The 18479-nt window shown below is 40.4% G+C and overlaps 1 protein-coding gene across 1 annotated transcript in view; it reads left to right on the top strand.

Annotated features, from left to right (window-relative positions):
• ACE2 (angiotensin converting enzyme 2) overlaps positions 1-15976 on the top strand; it is a 43675-nt gene extending 27699 nt beyond the window's left edge. Inside the window, exons 10-18 of the mRNA XM_056131182.1 lie at positions 535-679; positions 1136-1234; positions 2203-2325; positions 3148-3314; positions 4399-4457; positions 8188-8288; positions 9724-9840; positions 13905-14099; positions 15868-15976. Coding sequence (XP_055987157.1) covers positions 535-679; positions 1136-1234; positions 2203-2325; positions 3148-3314; positions 4399-4457; positions 8188-8288; positions 9724-9840; positions 13905-14099; positions 15868-15976 — 1115 coding nt within the window. The remainder of the gene's footprint in view (positions 1-534; positions 680-1135; positions 1235-2202; positions 2326-3147; positions 3315-4398; positions 4458-8187; positions 8289-9723; positions 9841-13904; positions 14100-15867) is intronic.
• The last annotated feature ends 2503 nt before the right edge of the window (positions 15977-18479 follow it).

Below are 18479 nucleotides of genomic sequence, written 5' to 3' on the forward strand. Positions count from 1 at the left end.
TTTGAACGTGAGGACCTATGGAGGCTGTGCTGCCCCAGATGTGCAAACTGAGGATTATCGGGACCACCCTAATGAATCTTGATGCTAGGGAGAACCATTTGGTGCCAGGGTTTGAACTGGGATCAGTTACATGACAAGCATGTGCCCTAACCCTTGTATAATTACTCTGAACCCAGCTTACTATACTTATATAGCACTTTAGCACTGTCTTCTTGTCATTCATCAATTTGCTCCATTGTTCGAGTGGGCATCAGTAACATCTCCATTGTGAGACTTGTTGTTACTGTGTTTGGCATATCGAATACCCCATGGGTAGCTTGCCAGGCTCTGCCGTACAGGCGGGATACTCTCAATACCTTGCTGGGCTCTCTGAGAGGGATGGAGGGATTGAACCCGCATCAATCACATGCAAGGCAAACGTCCTACCCACTGTGCTATCTAGTAAGTGTATCTTGAGGAATAATATCCTGAGATTAGGAAATTACCAACAACAGAACATTCATTGTCATTCTCACATTTCCCTTTTCCTTTCAGAAACGGAAATAAACTTCCTACTCAAACAAGCACTTACGATTGTTGGAACTCTACCATTTACTTACATGTTAGAACAGTGGAGATGGAAGGCCTTCAGTAATGAAATTCCCAAAGACCAGTGGATGAAAAAGTGGTGGGAGATGAAGTAAGTCAATAAATATGAAATTGGTAAAGTGTTTTCTCATGAACGTGATGTTTATTTAAAAGTTTTTGGATGGCCTGTGTACACATGTGCATATGCACACCCAGAAAAATGCGGATTTGACATATCCTTGAAGAGCATTTAATATTTTTCAAAAATTTTACAAAATTATGTTTTTTAAGATCATATAAATATGGTGCCACAGAGAAATTATAAGGACTTTAACTGTATACTTTTGACCATGCAATGTTCTTTATTAGATTAGTGTTTTGAAGATACACCTTTTCCCAATGATACATATATATATATGAAATTAAATAGTAAGAGAGGATCACCATGACTTTATTCTGTAATTTTTTACATTGTTGCTATTCTACCTGACTGCCAATTTCAATATAAAAATCATTGGATGATGATAAACTGGACTAACCAAATCTAATCTTCTTTTTTTCCTCAAAGGCGAGAGATAGTTGGGGTGATGGAACCTTATACCCATGATGAAACATACTGTGACCCTGCATCTCTGTTCCATGTTGCTAATGATTACTCATTCATTCGGTAAATAACAATTTTTCTCACTATTAGATTTACAAATTCAGTTGTATTAATGGCAGAGAAATAAGCATGTATGAAGTAATGACTATTATTCCTCTAGCTCCATCTGCCTCACGTCCTCCACCTCAAGATAATTGGTTTCAATTAAGTTGAACTCAACACAATTTATTAGTTTAAATAAAACTTGTGTGATATCTTTTCCTTCATCTTCAAAGAACTAAGAGTAACCTTGGATGAAAAAAATTGTTGATTTTCTTATTAATGGTAGAGTATAGAGTGATTTGAATAGGCAGATTTAGCCTGAAGCCCCCAAACCTCATTTGTGTATTTGTTAACTTAAGATTTTGAATTTATTTAGGGTTCATTTCTTTATTTGTAAGATAGGAATAATATTTATTAAACTGTCATAGGGCTGGAGCGATAGCACAGCAGCAGGTGTTTGCCTTACACGTGGCCGGCCCGGCCGAGCCTGGTTCAATTCCTCAGCCTCTCTCGGAGAGCCCGGCAAGCTACCGAGAGAATCTTGCCCCCACGGCAAACCTGGCAAGCTCCCCGTGACGTATTCGATATGCCAGACACAGTAACAACAAGTCTCACAATGGAGACGTTACTGGGCCCGCTCGAGCAAATCGATGAACAACGGGAGGACAGTGCTACAGTCATAGGATTTATGGGAAACATTTATTTAATGGATGTATGATTGTAAAACGATACATATGTGAGTTAATGTTTATAAAATAGTAGTTCCTTTATATCAGTGGTTGTATAAATGCAAGTAGGTTATGATGAATCTATATGGTTTATGTTTGGGTCTTTCTAGGAAAGAGGCCTAACTAACATCATTTCGGTTACTTGAGCCTCAGAAAGTGCCCAATCTGTGACTCTGTCATTGTCTGAACATATGCCCCAATCTGTGACTCTGTCATTGTCTGAACATTGTCTGAAATTTTGTCCCTTTATCTCTTTTCCAGATATTACACAAGGACCATCTATCAATTCCAGTTTCAAGAAGCCCTTTGTAAACTAGCTAACCATAACGGTCCTCTGCACAAATGTGATATCACAAATTCTACCGAGGCTGGCAAGAAGTTGCAGTAAGAAATGCTTCAAAATGCTCACCCTCCCCCTCTTAGTCAATATTCCTCCTTCCTGTGTTTAGGTTTGATCTGATTTCTTCATTCGGAAACGAAAAAAAATATAGCCTCAAAATGTCCTTAGTCACAAATTAAATTGTTTTGAGATCACACAATTGAAGATATACCTTGTGTATACCACACACTTCCCTATACCATGTGATGGATTCATTGGCCATCTCCTCTTTCCATATCAAAACTGCAAAGCTCCCTTTGTAGTGACTGGAAGGGAAGAGGAACTGGAGAATGAATATATCTGTTTAAAATGCCTCGTTTTGGGCCAGGGCAATAGTACAGCTGGGAAGGTTGCTTGCCTTGTATAGGGCCAACCCAGGTTCAATCTCCAGTATCCCATAAGGTCTCAAGTCCACTGGGAATGATTCTGGAGTGCAGAGTCAGGAGTAAGCCCCAAGTATCTCTGGGTGTGACCCAAAAGCCAAAAAGAAAAGCTTTGTTTTCATAGATGAATTTTATTTGTACTTATCTACAATAGATGTACAGAGAAGCATTTTTATTTTTCACATCTAATTTAATGAAAAATTCAGATCAGAAATACCAGGCAGGGAAAAAAACAAGCAAAAACATCCTAAAGGTAAAGCTATTTAGAATGTTTATGGAAGTCCAGACTGTTGGCGAGTTATTTGCAAATGAAGGGTGAAAGAGGATGTAAAATGAGAGGTAGAGACGAGTCAGATTTGGGTGAGAGAATTAATGTGCCCCGAATTCTTATCTGCATTGAGCAAACTTAGCCCACCAACCCCCCCCCCCCTTTTCTTTATACAGTGAAATGCTGAAGCTAGGAAAATCGAAGCCCTGGACCGAAGCATTGAAGAGCGTGGTAGGATCCACCACTATGGATGTAAAACCACTGCTCAATTACTTTGAGCCCTTGTTTACTTGGCTGAAAGAGCAAAACAAGGATTCTCATGTGGGATGGAACTGTAGTCCACGTGAGTACCTAGAAATGATACGTTTCAAACCACTCTCTGTCCCGTCTTGGGAAGCTAGAACATAGTCCAGCAACTAACCCCAACCCTGCTCCTGCTCTTTGAAGACAAAGGTTTGAACTGTTTTAGTACACTATAACCTCTCCTGGCACTTGCCTTTATATTTCCTAACAGCTCATTTATTTCCTTATTGGTCAGTTTTAGATTTGCCCTTCTACCTGGTCTTTCACCTCCCTTTCTCAGCCTTCCAATAAAACTTTCTCATAACTTTTAACAAAAGAAATTATGGATCTTTCTATCAGTGTTACGCGTGCAAAGCTGAGTTTCACAGTATTTAAAATCCTTTCTTATGCAGCTTTTTGTATCTTAGCATTTCTATTGTCTTTTCTCTGTTTTTCTTACATGCTTAATTGTTTCTATATTCATTATTCCAACTTGCCTGTTTGTTTTGTTTTGTTTTGCAGAGCCAACGATGGAATCCAGGGTCTCATACATGATGCAAGGTTTGCATGCTACCACGGAGTTACATCTCAAACCCAACAGCTCTTTTCAGTCCCATTTCTCCCCTTAAAGGCTTTCATTAAAGGTTCTTCCTTTTGGCTCAATCTGGACAACAATTTTCACCACCTGACTATCTTCCTCGGTGAATTCTTTGCTTCCTGTAGTCCACATCTTCTTTTTTGGATTATCTTTTGTTTTCCTACAGCAAAGCCTGCGGACTGTTTAAGCAAAGAACATGTTGAGTGAGAGAATCAACTCTTGGCCAAAGTAGCTTTAATTAACTACCTTTTCATGTTTATCTTTGATTTTCAGCCCTTCTTTATTTCAGCGCAATGTCTTTCTATCGTCTAAACGCCAAGTCCCCCTGTGGTTCTCGGGCACCCTTGGGCCTCTTTTGCCTCCGCGACACTTTGATCATAATGTTCCTCCTCTTCTTAGGAAAGCACTTATTTCCTCCTCAGTGACTTCTTATTTGTCCAAAGGTTTATTATAACTTCAACATTTTTTTTCTCATTTAAATGGGGTCATGAATGGTGGAAAGGGATCTGTCATTTGTAACACTAGTCTTTGATTTCCCATTGATCAGGTAATGATGAAAGCATCAAAGTGAGGATAAGCCTAAAGAAAGCTCTTGGAGATGAAGCAGTGAGTATTATTGCCAGTGTGTCTGTATCCATTACTTCCCTATGTCCGGCCTTCCCTGGCACACAGGAAGTCCGTTCCAGTGTGGGTTAAGGAGGAAAGGCCACATACCATGTGATTGTCTTAATAAGAACTACGATCCTCAACTTCTTGGGGTTGAATAGATATTAATAAATATTAATAGATATTAATAGATAGTCTCCTAATTTGGATTGACTGTTTTTACTTTTTTGTTACAGTGAAGGTGTTATGGACACTAATGAGCAAACACTCAATTTTATTCTATTTTACGAATTTTTTGTTTGGGGGCCACACCCTGCAGTGCTCAGGGATTACTCCTGGCTTTGCACTCAGGAGTTACTCTTGGTGGTGCATGGGGGACCATATGGGATGCCCAGGTCAGCCACATGCAAGGTGAATGCTCTATACACTGTATTATATCACTCCAGCCCAAACACTCAATTTTATTTTTTACCACAATATCTGTATTTTATTTTATTTTCTTATTGAATCACTGTGAGTCTCAGTTACAAAACTTTCATGTTTGAGTTCAAGTCATACAAAGATTGAACACCCATCCCTCCACCAGTGCACATTTTCCACCACCAATGGCCCCAGTATCCTTCCCCCCTCCTGCCCCACCCCTCCCTCTGCTTCTATGGCAGACAATTTGCCTCTTTCTCTTTACTTATGGGCATTATGATTTGCAGTACAGATAATGAGAGGCCATGATGTTTGATCCTTTATCTATTTTCAGCACACATCTCCTATCCTGAGTGATTTCTCCAACCATTATTGACTTGGTGATCCTTTCTCTATCCCAGATGCCTTTTCCCCCAGCTCATAAAGCAGGCTTCCAACTTTGGAGTAATCTTTCTGGCCCTTGTGTCTACTTTCCTTGGGTATTAGTCTCCTATTATGATGTTTTATATTCCATAAATAAGTGCAGTCATTCTATGTCTGTCCCTCTTTCTCACTCATTTCACTTAGCATGATACTCTCCATGACTATCTGCTTATAAGCAAATCTCATGACTTCATCTTTCCTAACAGCTACATAGTATTCCATTGTGTGGATGTACCAAATCTCATGACTTCATCTTTCCTAAGAGACACATAGTATTCCATTGTGTGGATATACCATAGTTTCTTTAATCAGTAGTCTGTTCTTGGGCACTCGGGTTTTTTCCAGATTCTGGCTATTGTGAACAGTGCTGCAATGAACACACAGGTGTAGATATCATTTCTACTTTGCTTTTTTGTGCTCTCGGGATATATTCCCAGAAGTGGTATTGTGGGGTAAAATGGAAGCCCAATTTCTAGTTTTTTAAGGAATTCCCATATTGTTTTCCAAAAAAACTGAACCAGTTGGCATTCCCACCAACAATGAAAGAGAGTCCCTTTCTCCCCATATCCTTGCCAGCACTGGTTTTGTTCTTTTTGATGAAAACACTCAATTTTAAATACCCACTATCAACCCTCACAATTCATTCATCACTATTATTTGTATTCCAAGAAGATCTGGTTATATTTTTGATATACATTTTTAGCCATAATATAGACAATTTTATTTGATCATAATCAATTATCTATGTCCTTGAAACTCCTCTAAAATACAGAATCTTAAGAACCCCTCTCCTATCTTCCCTAAAACCTACTTAATCAGAATTTTCATTTTAAGATGCACCGCGGTGATTTTTCTAGACAATGAAGACTAGGCACTGTGATTTAGGGCACTGCCTCCCAAATTTGGCTACACGTTAGAGCCATATAAGATGTTTAAAAAACATTAATGCTGTTCCCCTTCCCAGAGTGTCTGTATTGCTCTGCACCATGGCATCAAGAGTTTAAAAGCCCGAGTGCTAAAGTTTGAGAAGCACTGATTTTTCTATGTGCTTTTGGGTCAAACCATGTTTTACAGAAAATCATGTTACTTACACCTCGTGTGTATTGCTTTAAGCTAGTGATTGCTTTCCCCTAAACACCTGTGTCAGGGTAGCCTGTATGAAGAAGTGATGGCTTTAATCGAGAGAGGAAAGGAGAGACTAGTTCCAGATAGGAGATCCGAGGGTAGGTGTGGCACCCTGAAAGCTTTGCAGGATTAGAGGACAGGTTGGTACCATTAGATAAGACAGTCCAAGGTGCTACAGAAAATTATTTGCATTGGATAGATCTAAAGATTGTATTTAACTCCCTTACTTTTCCTGGGAAGTTAAATATTATCCACGGCTCAACAGTAGTCATAGTGCAATTTTCATAGATAAGAAATTTAAATAAAAGTAATATGATAGAGTAGAAAAAGAAAAGAAAATGTATGAAAGAAATAATAGAGGGGCTGGAGCGATAGCACAATGGGTAGGGTGTTTGCCTTGCACGCGGCAGACCCGGGTTCGATTCCTAGCATCCCATATGGTCCCCCAAGCACCGCCAGCAGTAATTCCTGAGTGCATGAGCCAGGAGTAACCCCTGTGCAACGCCGGGTGTGACCGAAAAAGAAAAAAAAGAAAAATAATACAATTGAAGGTGTTTCATCTACCAAACTGTAAAAGTTATACTATTTCTTTTTTTTGTTCGTTTATCATTGCGAGCGCATCTGGCAGTGCCTAGACACTGCTCTGGCGCTGAGCTAAGGGTCCATTCCTCAAGGTGGTGGGGATTGAACTCCATTGCAAAGCATGCACGCTCACCCCCTGAACTATCCACCTGGCTTTCAGATTCCTTCCTCTTAACAACCTTGAGCATCTGTGAAATTCTTTTTCTGTCACTGTCCTTTCTTGGCCTGATACATTTTAATTACTTTCATTTCAAGGATATGGCAGATCGGGATACTTTCCAATTCTCTTCTTCTTTTTTGGCACTTGTCTCCAAATGCCTTTCCAAGCTCTGGCGGGTTGGCAAGGAGTCCTTAGAAGATCTACTGCTGTAACATTCTGAGGCCTCTGCCTGGCACCGCGCCTGTTCTGATGAGACCAGAACTAACAGCACAGCATCCTAGCAGGCCAGACTGTCTCCCTAACTCAAGCTAGTGTATACGGCAAAGTCCAGCTGGATCTTTGGTCTTCACTGAGTTTCAGATATAGAAGGAAGAGCCAACAGAAATATTGTTAGTTAACAGTGTAATAATAATATTATTCCTATCAAAGTCACTTTCCCCCCAAACCTGAATGATACCCAGCTGAAGCTAATATTAACAATTCCTTTGTACAGTGTTTGGAGGGTTTTTTCTAAAAGGGAAAGGAGAGGTAGAAAAAAAAACAAATGCGCGCCATTTGTCGATCTCTACTGCCAGCAACTGGAGGAAAGAATGATTGCATCCTTTCTTTTTTAACAAGTTTTTCATTGACTATGCAAAGACATAAGCTAGTTCAGCACTGAAAAGTGAAAAGAAATTACCCTGCGATTTGCGAACAATTATTTTCCTTTGAACCTCAAGTTTCTCTCTTCTTTTGCACGTATACACATCTGAAAACGTACTATTAAAATAGCAAGCACTCTGAATATTTGTCTATAATATACGGACATTTTAACCAAAACACACAACTCCCATGCCTCCCGTCATAAATCTGCCTCCAGTGTGACTCTGAAGGTAGAGCTTAGAACTCAGTGGAATGTGATGCTCATGAATAAGCAGGATCTTTGGAGTGTCAGAATATTTCAAATGAATGCTGATGGAACACGAGGTTATAAGTGCTCACTGGTCCCTACTGAATAATGTTTTACTTCTATCTTTGCAGTACAAATGGAATGAAAATGAAATGTACTTGTTCCAGTCATCTATTGCGTATGCCATGAGACAATATTTTTCAAAGATGAAAAATCAGACTATTCCCTTCGGGTGAGTGATTATGCTTTCCAGTGACTTCCCCCAGGGCTCTCTTTTGAATCTGAAAAAAATATGCTGTTTAAACTTTGATTCAAGTGAAGTTGAGAAAAATTTTCTGCTAACTTTTAAACTTCCTTATAATCTGGAATTTGGGGCTCTCCACTTAGGGATAATGGTGATTTTTTTGGTCATATTAAAGAGCACTATCCCCTCATCTCTGTCACTTCACCCTTACTCCCCAAATGGTGTCACCCATCCTCAACACTGAAAGGCAAAGCGAGAACCCCTGATTTCCTGGCATTTATATGTATATACGTGTGGGGTGTGTCTATTGTGTGGCATGTAATAATAAAAAATATAGGAATGAAATATAATCAAATTCGGTGATGAGAACTGCTGAGGAGAAAAACAATCCTACAGGTGAGAGGCTATGGAGTGCATAGTATAGTATAGGTGTGCATGACTGTGTGTGTAAGTTCAGTGTTAAGTCAAATCATCAGGAAAAGCCTCACTAATATTTGAGGGAGGGCAGAGAGCCACCAATGTGGGGAGGAATCTTCTAGTGGTGGGACAATAGCAGGAAAGACTCTGAAGCAGGAATATTCTGCTTTTATTTTTTTATATTTATTTATTGAATCACTGTGGGGAAAGTTACAAAGCTTTCAGGTTTAAGTCTCAGTTCTGCAATGATCAAATACATTTCCCTTCAACAGTACTTCTTTTTCACCACCAAGAACCCCAATAGGAATATTCTGCTTTTAAAGGAACAGCCAAAGAAGCCAGTGTGGTGTGAACAGAGTGGGCAAATAGCAAACAAGAAAGTGTCGTTAGGGTGGCACTGAGACAGGGGCAGGAAGGAGAAAAGGAGGTTCCTGAGAGCTCTCGAGTCAGTCAAGGGCTTTGACTATTGTTCTGAGAAGGACTCGGAGCCACGTGATCTGCCTTAGGTTTCAGTAGGATCACCATGACAGCACAACAGCAGTTCTTGTCACACGATTCTGCAGACCCTCGTCACTCAGCCATGGGTATACTATGACAATTTTTGCTGGGAAGGACAGGGTCAGAGGGTGTGAATGTGCCACCTTTCTCCATAGTTCTGAGCCATCAGTGTTCACCAGGTTGTTCATCATAGTTCTGCCTCTCCATGGAGAATCAGTGGCTTCTTGCTGATTCCCTGGTGCTTGGAAAACATTCTATCATTGGAAGAAACATGACTCTTATGTTGGCAGAACAATTATGCCAAGACATGCTATTGCATAGTTGAGTTTATGAGATTTGGGAAGTGGGAAGTTTGGTGGACAACGCCATCCTCCCATTGTTTATCTTGCCTTAAATCTCTCTACACCCCGCCACCAAGATTCTCCCCCTAGTCACCAGCAGAAGTCTCCATTTTCCTGACTGTGTCCTTTGTACAAGAAAGAAAACTATTTCTTTTGTTTCTTTACAGGGAGGACAATATTGTAGTGAGTAATATTAAACCAAGAATCTCCTTCACCTTCATGGTTACCTCACCTGCAAATGAATCAATCATCATTCCCAGAGCTGAAGTTGAAGAAGCCATCAGGTGACATATACTTTCAAACAAGCTATACTATGGCAAGGCCACTAACAACACAATGAAAACAATAATATTTACTATCTTCTCCTGTGTGCTAGCTACCGTTCTGAGTCATAAACAACTGGTGGTACATCTTGAAAACCTGGGTTTTAATTCCAGAAGGATCTCATATCAAGGAAACTGTCTTGGTTTGAGTTGTCTAGCTAAAGAGCCTTAGTAAAGGATTTGAATGTAAATAGTTCATTGGGAGATGATCTAACAAAGAAGTGTGGATAAAAGGTACAAAGAATAGAAGGAAGATCATAAATGGTATGTGCTTATCAAGTCTTCACCATGGGAAATTAAAGTTCCATTCTGCTGGATAGCACAGCGGTAGGGCGTTTGCCTTGCACGCGGCCAACATGGCCGACCCGAGTTCGATTCCTCCGCCCCTCTCGGAGAGCCCGGTAAGCTACGGAGAGTATTCGATATGCCAGACACAGTAACAACAAAGTCTCCAATGGAGACGTTACTGGGCCCGCTCGAGCAAATCGACGATCAACGGGAGGGCCTTTACCTTTTTACCTTTATATAGAAAATTCACAGATTTGAGCCAGCATACTAATTTATTCACCGGTCCCCATCAGTCATTGGTTGAAATTGCTTGCAGGTGACATTAATTTCTGCTACTTCTGGCCTGCAGATTGGGCAGGCTCTGTGGCTTGAGAACAACCTCAGGCAAAGGCAGCCTTTGCTGACAGAAGAAAGTCTGGTCAGGACACAGGGAAAGGATCGTGACAGAAGGGATGTGGGTGAATGTATTGCCATCACTTGCTATATGGACTTAGATGTAAGATTTATTTTACCAACCAAAGTTTGAAACATGATAGACCAGAATATGATTCCTTAGATGCAGTACATTCTCTGATTTGCCTTCAGGCATTTCCTGAAGTAGAAGAGTGAAGAATGGATGGTATCAATGGTTCCTCCTGTCCTTAAAAGAATTTAAGATTACCACCCAGAGGGCAAACTCACTAGATGGCTCTCTTGAGCTGTTTTGCATCCTGGGAAGCTGACTTAAGACACGCAGGGCAAGGTGTGCCTAGAAAATATGGTTTAGTTGGAGGTGTACAGTCCAAGCCCTCCCGATCCTCTCTGCCTCTGATGTCTGTGTTGAGGAACAATGCCAGCTGAGACCATGATGAAAGGGCCCAGCCCTCTGTAAGCCATAGAGGAGCTGGAACTTGCTGCTTCCAGAAGGACTTGAGGACTCTGACCTGACTTCCCTTTTCTCCTAAAGAATAGGGAGATGGCATGCCAGGTAGTTTGGCTGTCAATCCACAAAATTCTACATTTCACGATGATTGCTTTTATTTTTCAAGTAATCTTCATCTTTTCTTTCTATAAAAGTTGACCATATCACACCCCAGTGCCAGAGAATTCAGCTAAGGCCCTTTTCCTATGTTCTTCCGCAAGGCTGCCACAAAATGTCAACACCTTTTATTTCAAGAACGGAATGTATCCGTTGAGACTTGGGTATGGGCCCTGATTCACTTGAAGAAGAGGTGTATCCCATTGTCCTTGCCCATTATTTGATGTAAAGTCATGTGTACATACTCCAACAAAAGGGTCCTGCTTGTCCAATATGATGTGAACTTTACCTTTAGAGTATGGCAGGCACAAAAGAAAAAACGTTATCCAGTTGCATTTTTTCATACTCGGAGCCCAATTTTCCAAAGAAATTAGTACCAAACTCAAACTCAGTTGGAAGACTGTGAAGAGGGCAGGATCACCAAAACTCCTACTTTCCCCCATTTTTATATTTTAGTTGATTGATAAGTTACAATATTTATTTTGAACCTTTCTGTTTTTTACTGATTGATTTTTATTGGTTAACAATACTATAGAGTCTCAGGGCATAGCTTTACACTTCCGAATGTATATAGGACTCACTCTGCCAAATGCCACAGTTCCTTGCCTTCCTACAGTTCCTTGCCTTCCTACCGTGCAAGAGAGATCTCTACCTTTCTTTTCACCCTTGCTCTCCTTTCTTTCTTATAACCATCATAGCTTTCACCAAGTCTAGGAAAAATTTATCAAAAAATATAAAATTAGCATTGGTTTTAGAAGCTATAATTTTATGTATATTATAATTCAGAATACACTGCATTATGATCACTGCCAAAAATCTAATTTCCATTCACTACCATACAATTAACCCCCTTTGCCCTGATTGTAACTCCCTTCCCTTTCCCCTCTGATAATCACCAATTTTCATAATTTCTTATAATCTAAAACTTTCTTAAATTTAAATTTTTATTAAACAACAATAATTTAAAAGGTTTTTCATAGTTGAGTTTTAGGCATACAATATTCCAATACCAATCCCACCACCGGTGTCAGCTTCCTTCTACCAGTGTTCCCACGTCCCCACCCACCCTCCAGCCTGCCTCCTAGACAGGAGTTTGGGACCTGTTGTAGTATGGATCTCCTGCTTTCTGCTTTCAGTGTTGTTGACTCTGTGATATATATATATATCTCCATATATCTATATATACACATGCACAATGTTATATATAACATATATATCATGCATAACATACAATATATGTATATATAAAATCTCTATATATCACACACATATATAAAAATGATACAAATGCCATACTTATCTAATATTCAATTTAGAAATAAACGTAAATACTTTACCTTATATATGGGCTGGAGCGATAGCACAGCGGTAGGGCCTTTGCCTTGCACGCAGCCAACATGGCCGACCTGAGTTCAATTCCTCTGCCCCTCTCGGAGAGCTCGGCAAGCTACCGAGAGTATCTTGCCCGCATGGCAAAGCCTGGCAAGCTACTCGTGATGTATTCGATATGCCAAACACAGTAACAACAAAGTCTCCAATGGAGACGTTACTGGGCCCGCTCGAGCAAATCGATGATCAACGGGAGGGCCTTTACCTTACCTTTACCTTTATATATTATATACACACACACACACACACACATATATATCACCTCTACACCAACAATGTGCCTAAGTTCCCTTACTTCTGTTCCTATTTCCCCCAATCCACTTTATCTTACTCTGCCCACACTTGATTTTTCTCTGTCCTTCTCATTTCTATAATCTAAGGTCACGGATAATCTGGATGTATCCTCCATTTGCATTTCCTCATCCTGCTTTTTCTCGTCCTGTTATTCTATATACCACAGATATCTTCTGACCTGCTTCACTTAACATGCGATCCTCCAATTCCATCCAAGTTGCTGAAAACTTCATGCTTTTATGTTTCCTTGCAGCTGAATAATATTCCATTGTGTATATATGCCACGCCTTAATTGTTCACTCACCCGTCCTTCCTTGGACACCTAAGTTGATTCCATATCCTAGGTATTATGCAAAGTGCTGCAGTGAATAAGGGTGTGCTTGTGTCCTTTTGAATCAATGTTTGTTATGTCTTGAGGATAGATACCAAGAAGTGGAATTGCTGAGTCATATGGCAGTTCTGTTATTGCTTTTCTGAGAAATCTCCAGTGTGAGAATGGCACATATCAAAAAGATTGGGAACAACCTGTGTTGCTGTGGATGTGGTGTAAAAGGGACTGTCCTCCACTACTGGTGGGAATGTTGTCTGGTTCTATCCCTTTGGAAAAAAGAGTTTGTTTTTAAACTATCTTTCACTGGACCTGGTTATTTACCTTGACTGAATTGCTATTTTAGGTGGATATTCTTAGGATAAGCCTTATCAAATCCTTTCAGAAACAATGATGCAAGGAGTAAATAATCATTTTGCTCAAGCGGGCCCAGTAACGTCTCCATTTTGAGACTTGTTGTTACTGTGTTTGGCATATCAATACGTCACGGGTAGCTTGCCAGGCTTTGCAGTGCGAGCGAGATACTCTCGGTAGCTTGCTGGGCTCTCCAAGAGGGGCGGAGGAATTGAACCCGGGTCGATCCGGTCGGCCGCATGCAAGGCAAACAGCCCTACCGCTGTGCTATCGCTCCAGCCCAAAATAATCATACCTCATTGTATTTTGCCTAAGTGTCCCTTTTGCCTAAATGTTCTATTTTTTGGGAAATAGGATGTCCCGGGACCGTATCAACAAAGCCTTCCAGCTGGATGACAACACTTTGGAGTTTTTGGGGATTGAAACCACACTGGCACCCCCTTACAAGCCACCTGTCCTCATCTGGCTGATTATGTTTGGCATTGTAATGGCAATAGTAGTGATTGGTATTATCGTGCTGATCATCACCGGAATCAAAGAACGGAAGAAGTAAGTGATCTTTCCTAAACATATCTATCCTAAAACAGAAAGGTTTAGGACAAACTAACCAGAAGATATTCAGCAAGTAGTAGACTGTACAATCCATTCACTCATTGGAACATTTTTTCCGCCAAAATTTTCTGATTAATATTGCTAGACACTGACCGGATTTTGTTCACACTTTATCTTTCTGCAAGCTTCGTGCAGAGAAGATGTTCATCCTGGACTAACACTTTTTTAACCTTCAGAAATCAACTATTTTCATTGGGTTTATGTAATTAAGGTTAATAATATTTTATAACACCTAATCAACAGCTTCACACTTCAGGTTGCTTATCCATATTCTTTCTTAAATTTTCATATGCACTAGTCTGCTTTGTTCAATTTTCTTCACTATATTTTTAGTTCTCCAATATAGCTCATTTTAGAAAATAAGAGGGCTGGCTGGAGAGATGGGTACAGGGGTAAAGCATTTGACTTGCTTGCAACCAACCCCAGTTCAATCCCCAGAATCACATAGGGTCCCCTGAGCACTGCCAGGAGTGATCCCTGAACACTGAGTCAGGAATAAGCACTGAGCACTGCAAGGTGCAACATCCACCAAAAAAAGAGAAAAAGAATTGACCATAATTCAATGTAATATGAAATATTATCAATATTTTTAGATAGAAAAGGATACTCAGAGTCTTCCTGTTTCCTTTTGCCACCAAGTTCCTTTCCCAAGCCAATCAAAGCAATCAGTTTCTTGGATATCCATTGAATCAGAACCCAAATATTAGTAAGACCCCCTGGGTGATTTGCGTACCCATTATACTTTTGAGAAGTGTTCTTCTATACAATAAAAATTAGTACAGGAGATACTGTTCCAAAGTGATTTTGAGAAGTGTTCTTCTATACAATAAAAATTAGTACAGGAGATACTGTTCCAAAGTGAATTCATTAAACAAATTATCTGGGACCCCCTCCTTCATATGTATGTTAATATAACAGACATACAGTATGCCATACAGTATGTTAAAAGAAAATCTATAGAAAAGTAGTCCTGGATAACTCTGCTCAGTGCTTAAGACATTAATGCTTCCAGCAAATAAATGTTGCATGTTATCTACATGGATATATAAAAATGAGATTCAGGGAGACCAAGCAAATATCTTCCTCAAGTTTATATAGCTCATCGGTTACAGATTGGGGTATTTATACGCAATTTTCTGGCTCTGACTCAGGAGTTACTCCCGTGCTTAGAGAACCATATGGGATGCCAAGGATAGAACCCAGGTTGACACAGCAAACCCCCTACCCATTGTACTATCTCTCAGGCTCTTTTACCCAATTTTCAAAGCTGAATGTTGTACCACAAAGCTGACCTATCCTGATCTTTACATTGTGGAAGTTAATAACTTAGAAGAGAATCATTATTAAGGTAATAATAATGGTTAACATTTATTGAGGATCATATTCCAGCTACCATGGAAACTCTGCTGGCATTATTTTACTGCTTCGTATAATTGCCATCATTTTCCAAATAGGCAAACTAAGACATAGAGGCCCCCTTTATCTGATTCCAGAGTCCATATCACTGACCAGTTTCCCATTCTATGCCAGGCAGAACGTTAACCAGATATGAGCCTGTGAAATATAGCTAACGCCCTCCAGGTGTTGATTGTTCATTAACAGGGCAGAGAGGCAGAACCAATGATGTGATTAGATAGAAGAGATGCCTGGGCCAAAGTGATATTCTATCCTCACCATGTTAAGATGATTTCTCTTTTTTTGACAGGAAAAGTGAAGTTGAAGCTGAAGAAAATCCTTATGACCTCACAGAATGTACTATAAGAGATAATACTTCAAATACCCAAAGTAGTGACGCTGCTCAGACGTCATTTTAGAAAATCTGTTTTAGTTCCTCTTGAGGTGATTTTTGTTATACATGAATTTAGTCTGTGGCATAAAAATATTATAAACATATTATTAAATATCTACACGATGACTCTGCTCAGTACTTCTTGTCGAGAGAAGACCGGTCCAAAGAGAGAGCTTCTCACTAGCAATATTTTCAGTATTTATATCCGTGTCATGATTTAACTTCCCATCTGTTTCCTAAAAGAGCTGTTTATATTGAAGTGTGTCTTTGGCTTCAGAGGCCATTCAGCGGTAATGTCTGTTGCATGGCTGGAAGTGGGGTGGGGGAGGGTACATCATGAGAGCTAATGTTGGGGTCTTGTGTGAAATCTGAATGGGTCACGGTCACAGTCACAGTCCTCCTGTTGTTCATCGATTTGCTCGAGCGGGCCCAGTAACGTCTCCATTTTGAGACTTGTTGTTACTGTGTTTGACATATTGAATACGTCACGGGTAGCTTGCCAGGCTCTGCCATGCGGGTCACTTTTAAAATTTTTTTTTTCTTTTTGGGTCACACCCGGTGTTTCTCAGGGGTTTCTCCTGGCTTTGCACTCAAGAATTACTCCTGGCAGTGCTCAGGGGACCATATGGGATGCCAAGGATCCAATCTGGGTTGGCCGCATGCGAGACAAATGCACTACCTACAGTACTATTGCTCCGGTCCCTGGATGCGTTCTTTTAAGGAAGGTGCGCGACATCTAGTAGAGCCACAGGAATTGAGAAAGACACACATTGTCCACGTTAATTCATTTGCTTATCAGGGGTGACACACTTCCTTCACCTTCACTTAACCACTGTAGTGATTTTCCCATGATGCTTGTTGGACTATCCGCAGGGGCCTCCGTGAGCCTGATAGTCTCTCACACTGTTGTCTGGGTATGGGGAGAAGGAAATCCTGACTGAATACCACCCTCGGAAGTGGGCACCTAATCTCCTGAACCTTAAGTATTCACGTACAGTGTCCCAGTAGTTCTGAGCACAATGCAGACACCAGGTTGTCCCCATCCTGCCTGCTTCCACACTGGCGGTTCTGCAGATTCTGACTATTCATCACTCCCAACAACATCGTATCTGACTGATCCCCCAAATACCTGGGAATGTATTCCAGTTTCTTAAATTGCTTTCTTATATACAAAACAACGGACAGTAAAAGCATTTTTTTAATTTATTTTTAATGAGAGCCCGGCAAGCTACCGAGAGTATTCGATATGCCAGACACAGTAACAACAAAGTCTCCAATGGAGACGTTACTGGGCCCGCTCGAGCAAATCGACGATCAACGGGAGGGCCTTTACCTTTACCTATCTATTTATTTTTTGCCTTTTTGGGTCACACCTGGCAATACACAGGGGTTACTCCTGGCTCTGCACTCAGGAATTATTCCTGGTGGTGCTCAGGGGACCATATGGGATGCTGGGAATCGAACCCAGGTTGGCCGCGTGCAAGGCAAACGCTCTACCCTCTGTGCTATCACTCCAGCCCCTAATAGCAGTTTTGAAAGTTCCATAGGGTTGCTAGACACCATCAGGTTAGAACCAAGCCCTATCCTGCTTTCCCATATCTCAAGATCCCCGCCCTGAGGGTGTTAAGGGTCTGTAAGGCAGGACTTGGGCAGGCAGAAAAGATAGGCACCCCCTCTTGACTTGGAACTATTGAGTAGAAATTATAGAACTTGTTCTTTTGGGTAGGAAAGAATCCAGCATTTATTATATGCTGAATAAGTGATTGCTGAAAGCTCCTGTGGTTATTTTTAAAGTTCCATTTCATTCAAAATTGAAATTTTTGTACCTTTTTGAGAAACAGAGCAATCCTTTCATAATTCAGTTCTTTTGAGTAGAAAGGAATCATTATTTCCATGTCAAGGAACAACCAAAAGATCTGAGAAAGAATAGGGGGAGAGGTGTCTCTTGAGAGGAATTATCTCTTTGATTCAGAAAACTGTAGCAGGGCTTCATTAGGGTGTCTTTTTATTGCAACGGTGCCTGACACATTAACCTTTCTCTGTCCCTTTAGGCAGTATAGATGTGATAAGGGAGCATTGCAAAAGAGATTCAAACCTATGGGTTCATCAGCTGGTCACGGAGGAAGGCATTCCTAAGAACACTTTCAAAGCTAATGAACCTTATAGCAGTAGCCATGGAAAGCTAAAATTGCACTGCTGTATCTTTATGGAAAGATAGAGGACTTAAAAAGAAACTTTAGTTATCAAACTCACCTGAAGTCCCAGTGCCTCCCCACCCCACCACAAATCACTCTAAATGTCTAGAAAGTAATGCTATTTTCGTTTCCTGATAGAAGACCATGATTACACAAATCGGGATTGATAATCATTACTGTTAAGGGAAAGGTATCTAATTATATCTTATCTTCCTTTATTTTATTTTATTTTATTGTTGTATTTGGATCACACCTTACTTGGGAGTCCATGTGGTGCTAAGAATGAAACCAGGGCTCCTCTGTGCAAAGCCTATTGAACTATGTCTCTGGTTC

The sequence above is a fragment of the Sorex fumeus genome, unplaced genomic scaffold (genome assembly GCF_029834395.1).
Source record: "Sorex fumeus unplaced genomic scaffold, SorFum_2.1 ptg000086l, whole genome shotgun sequence".
Classification (NCBI taxonomy): domain Eukaryota; kingdom Metazoa; phylum Chordata; class Mammalia; order Eulipotyphla; family Soricidae; genus Sorex; species Sorex fumeus.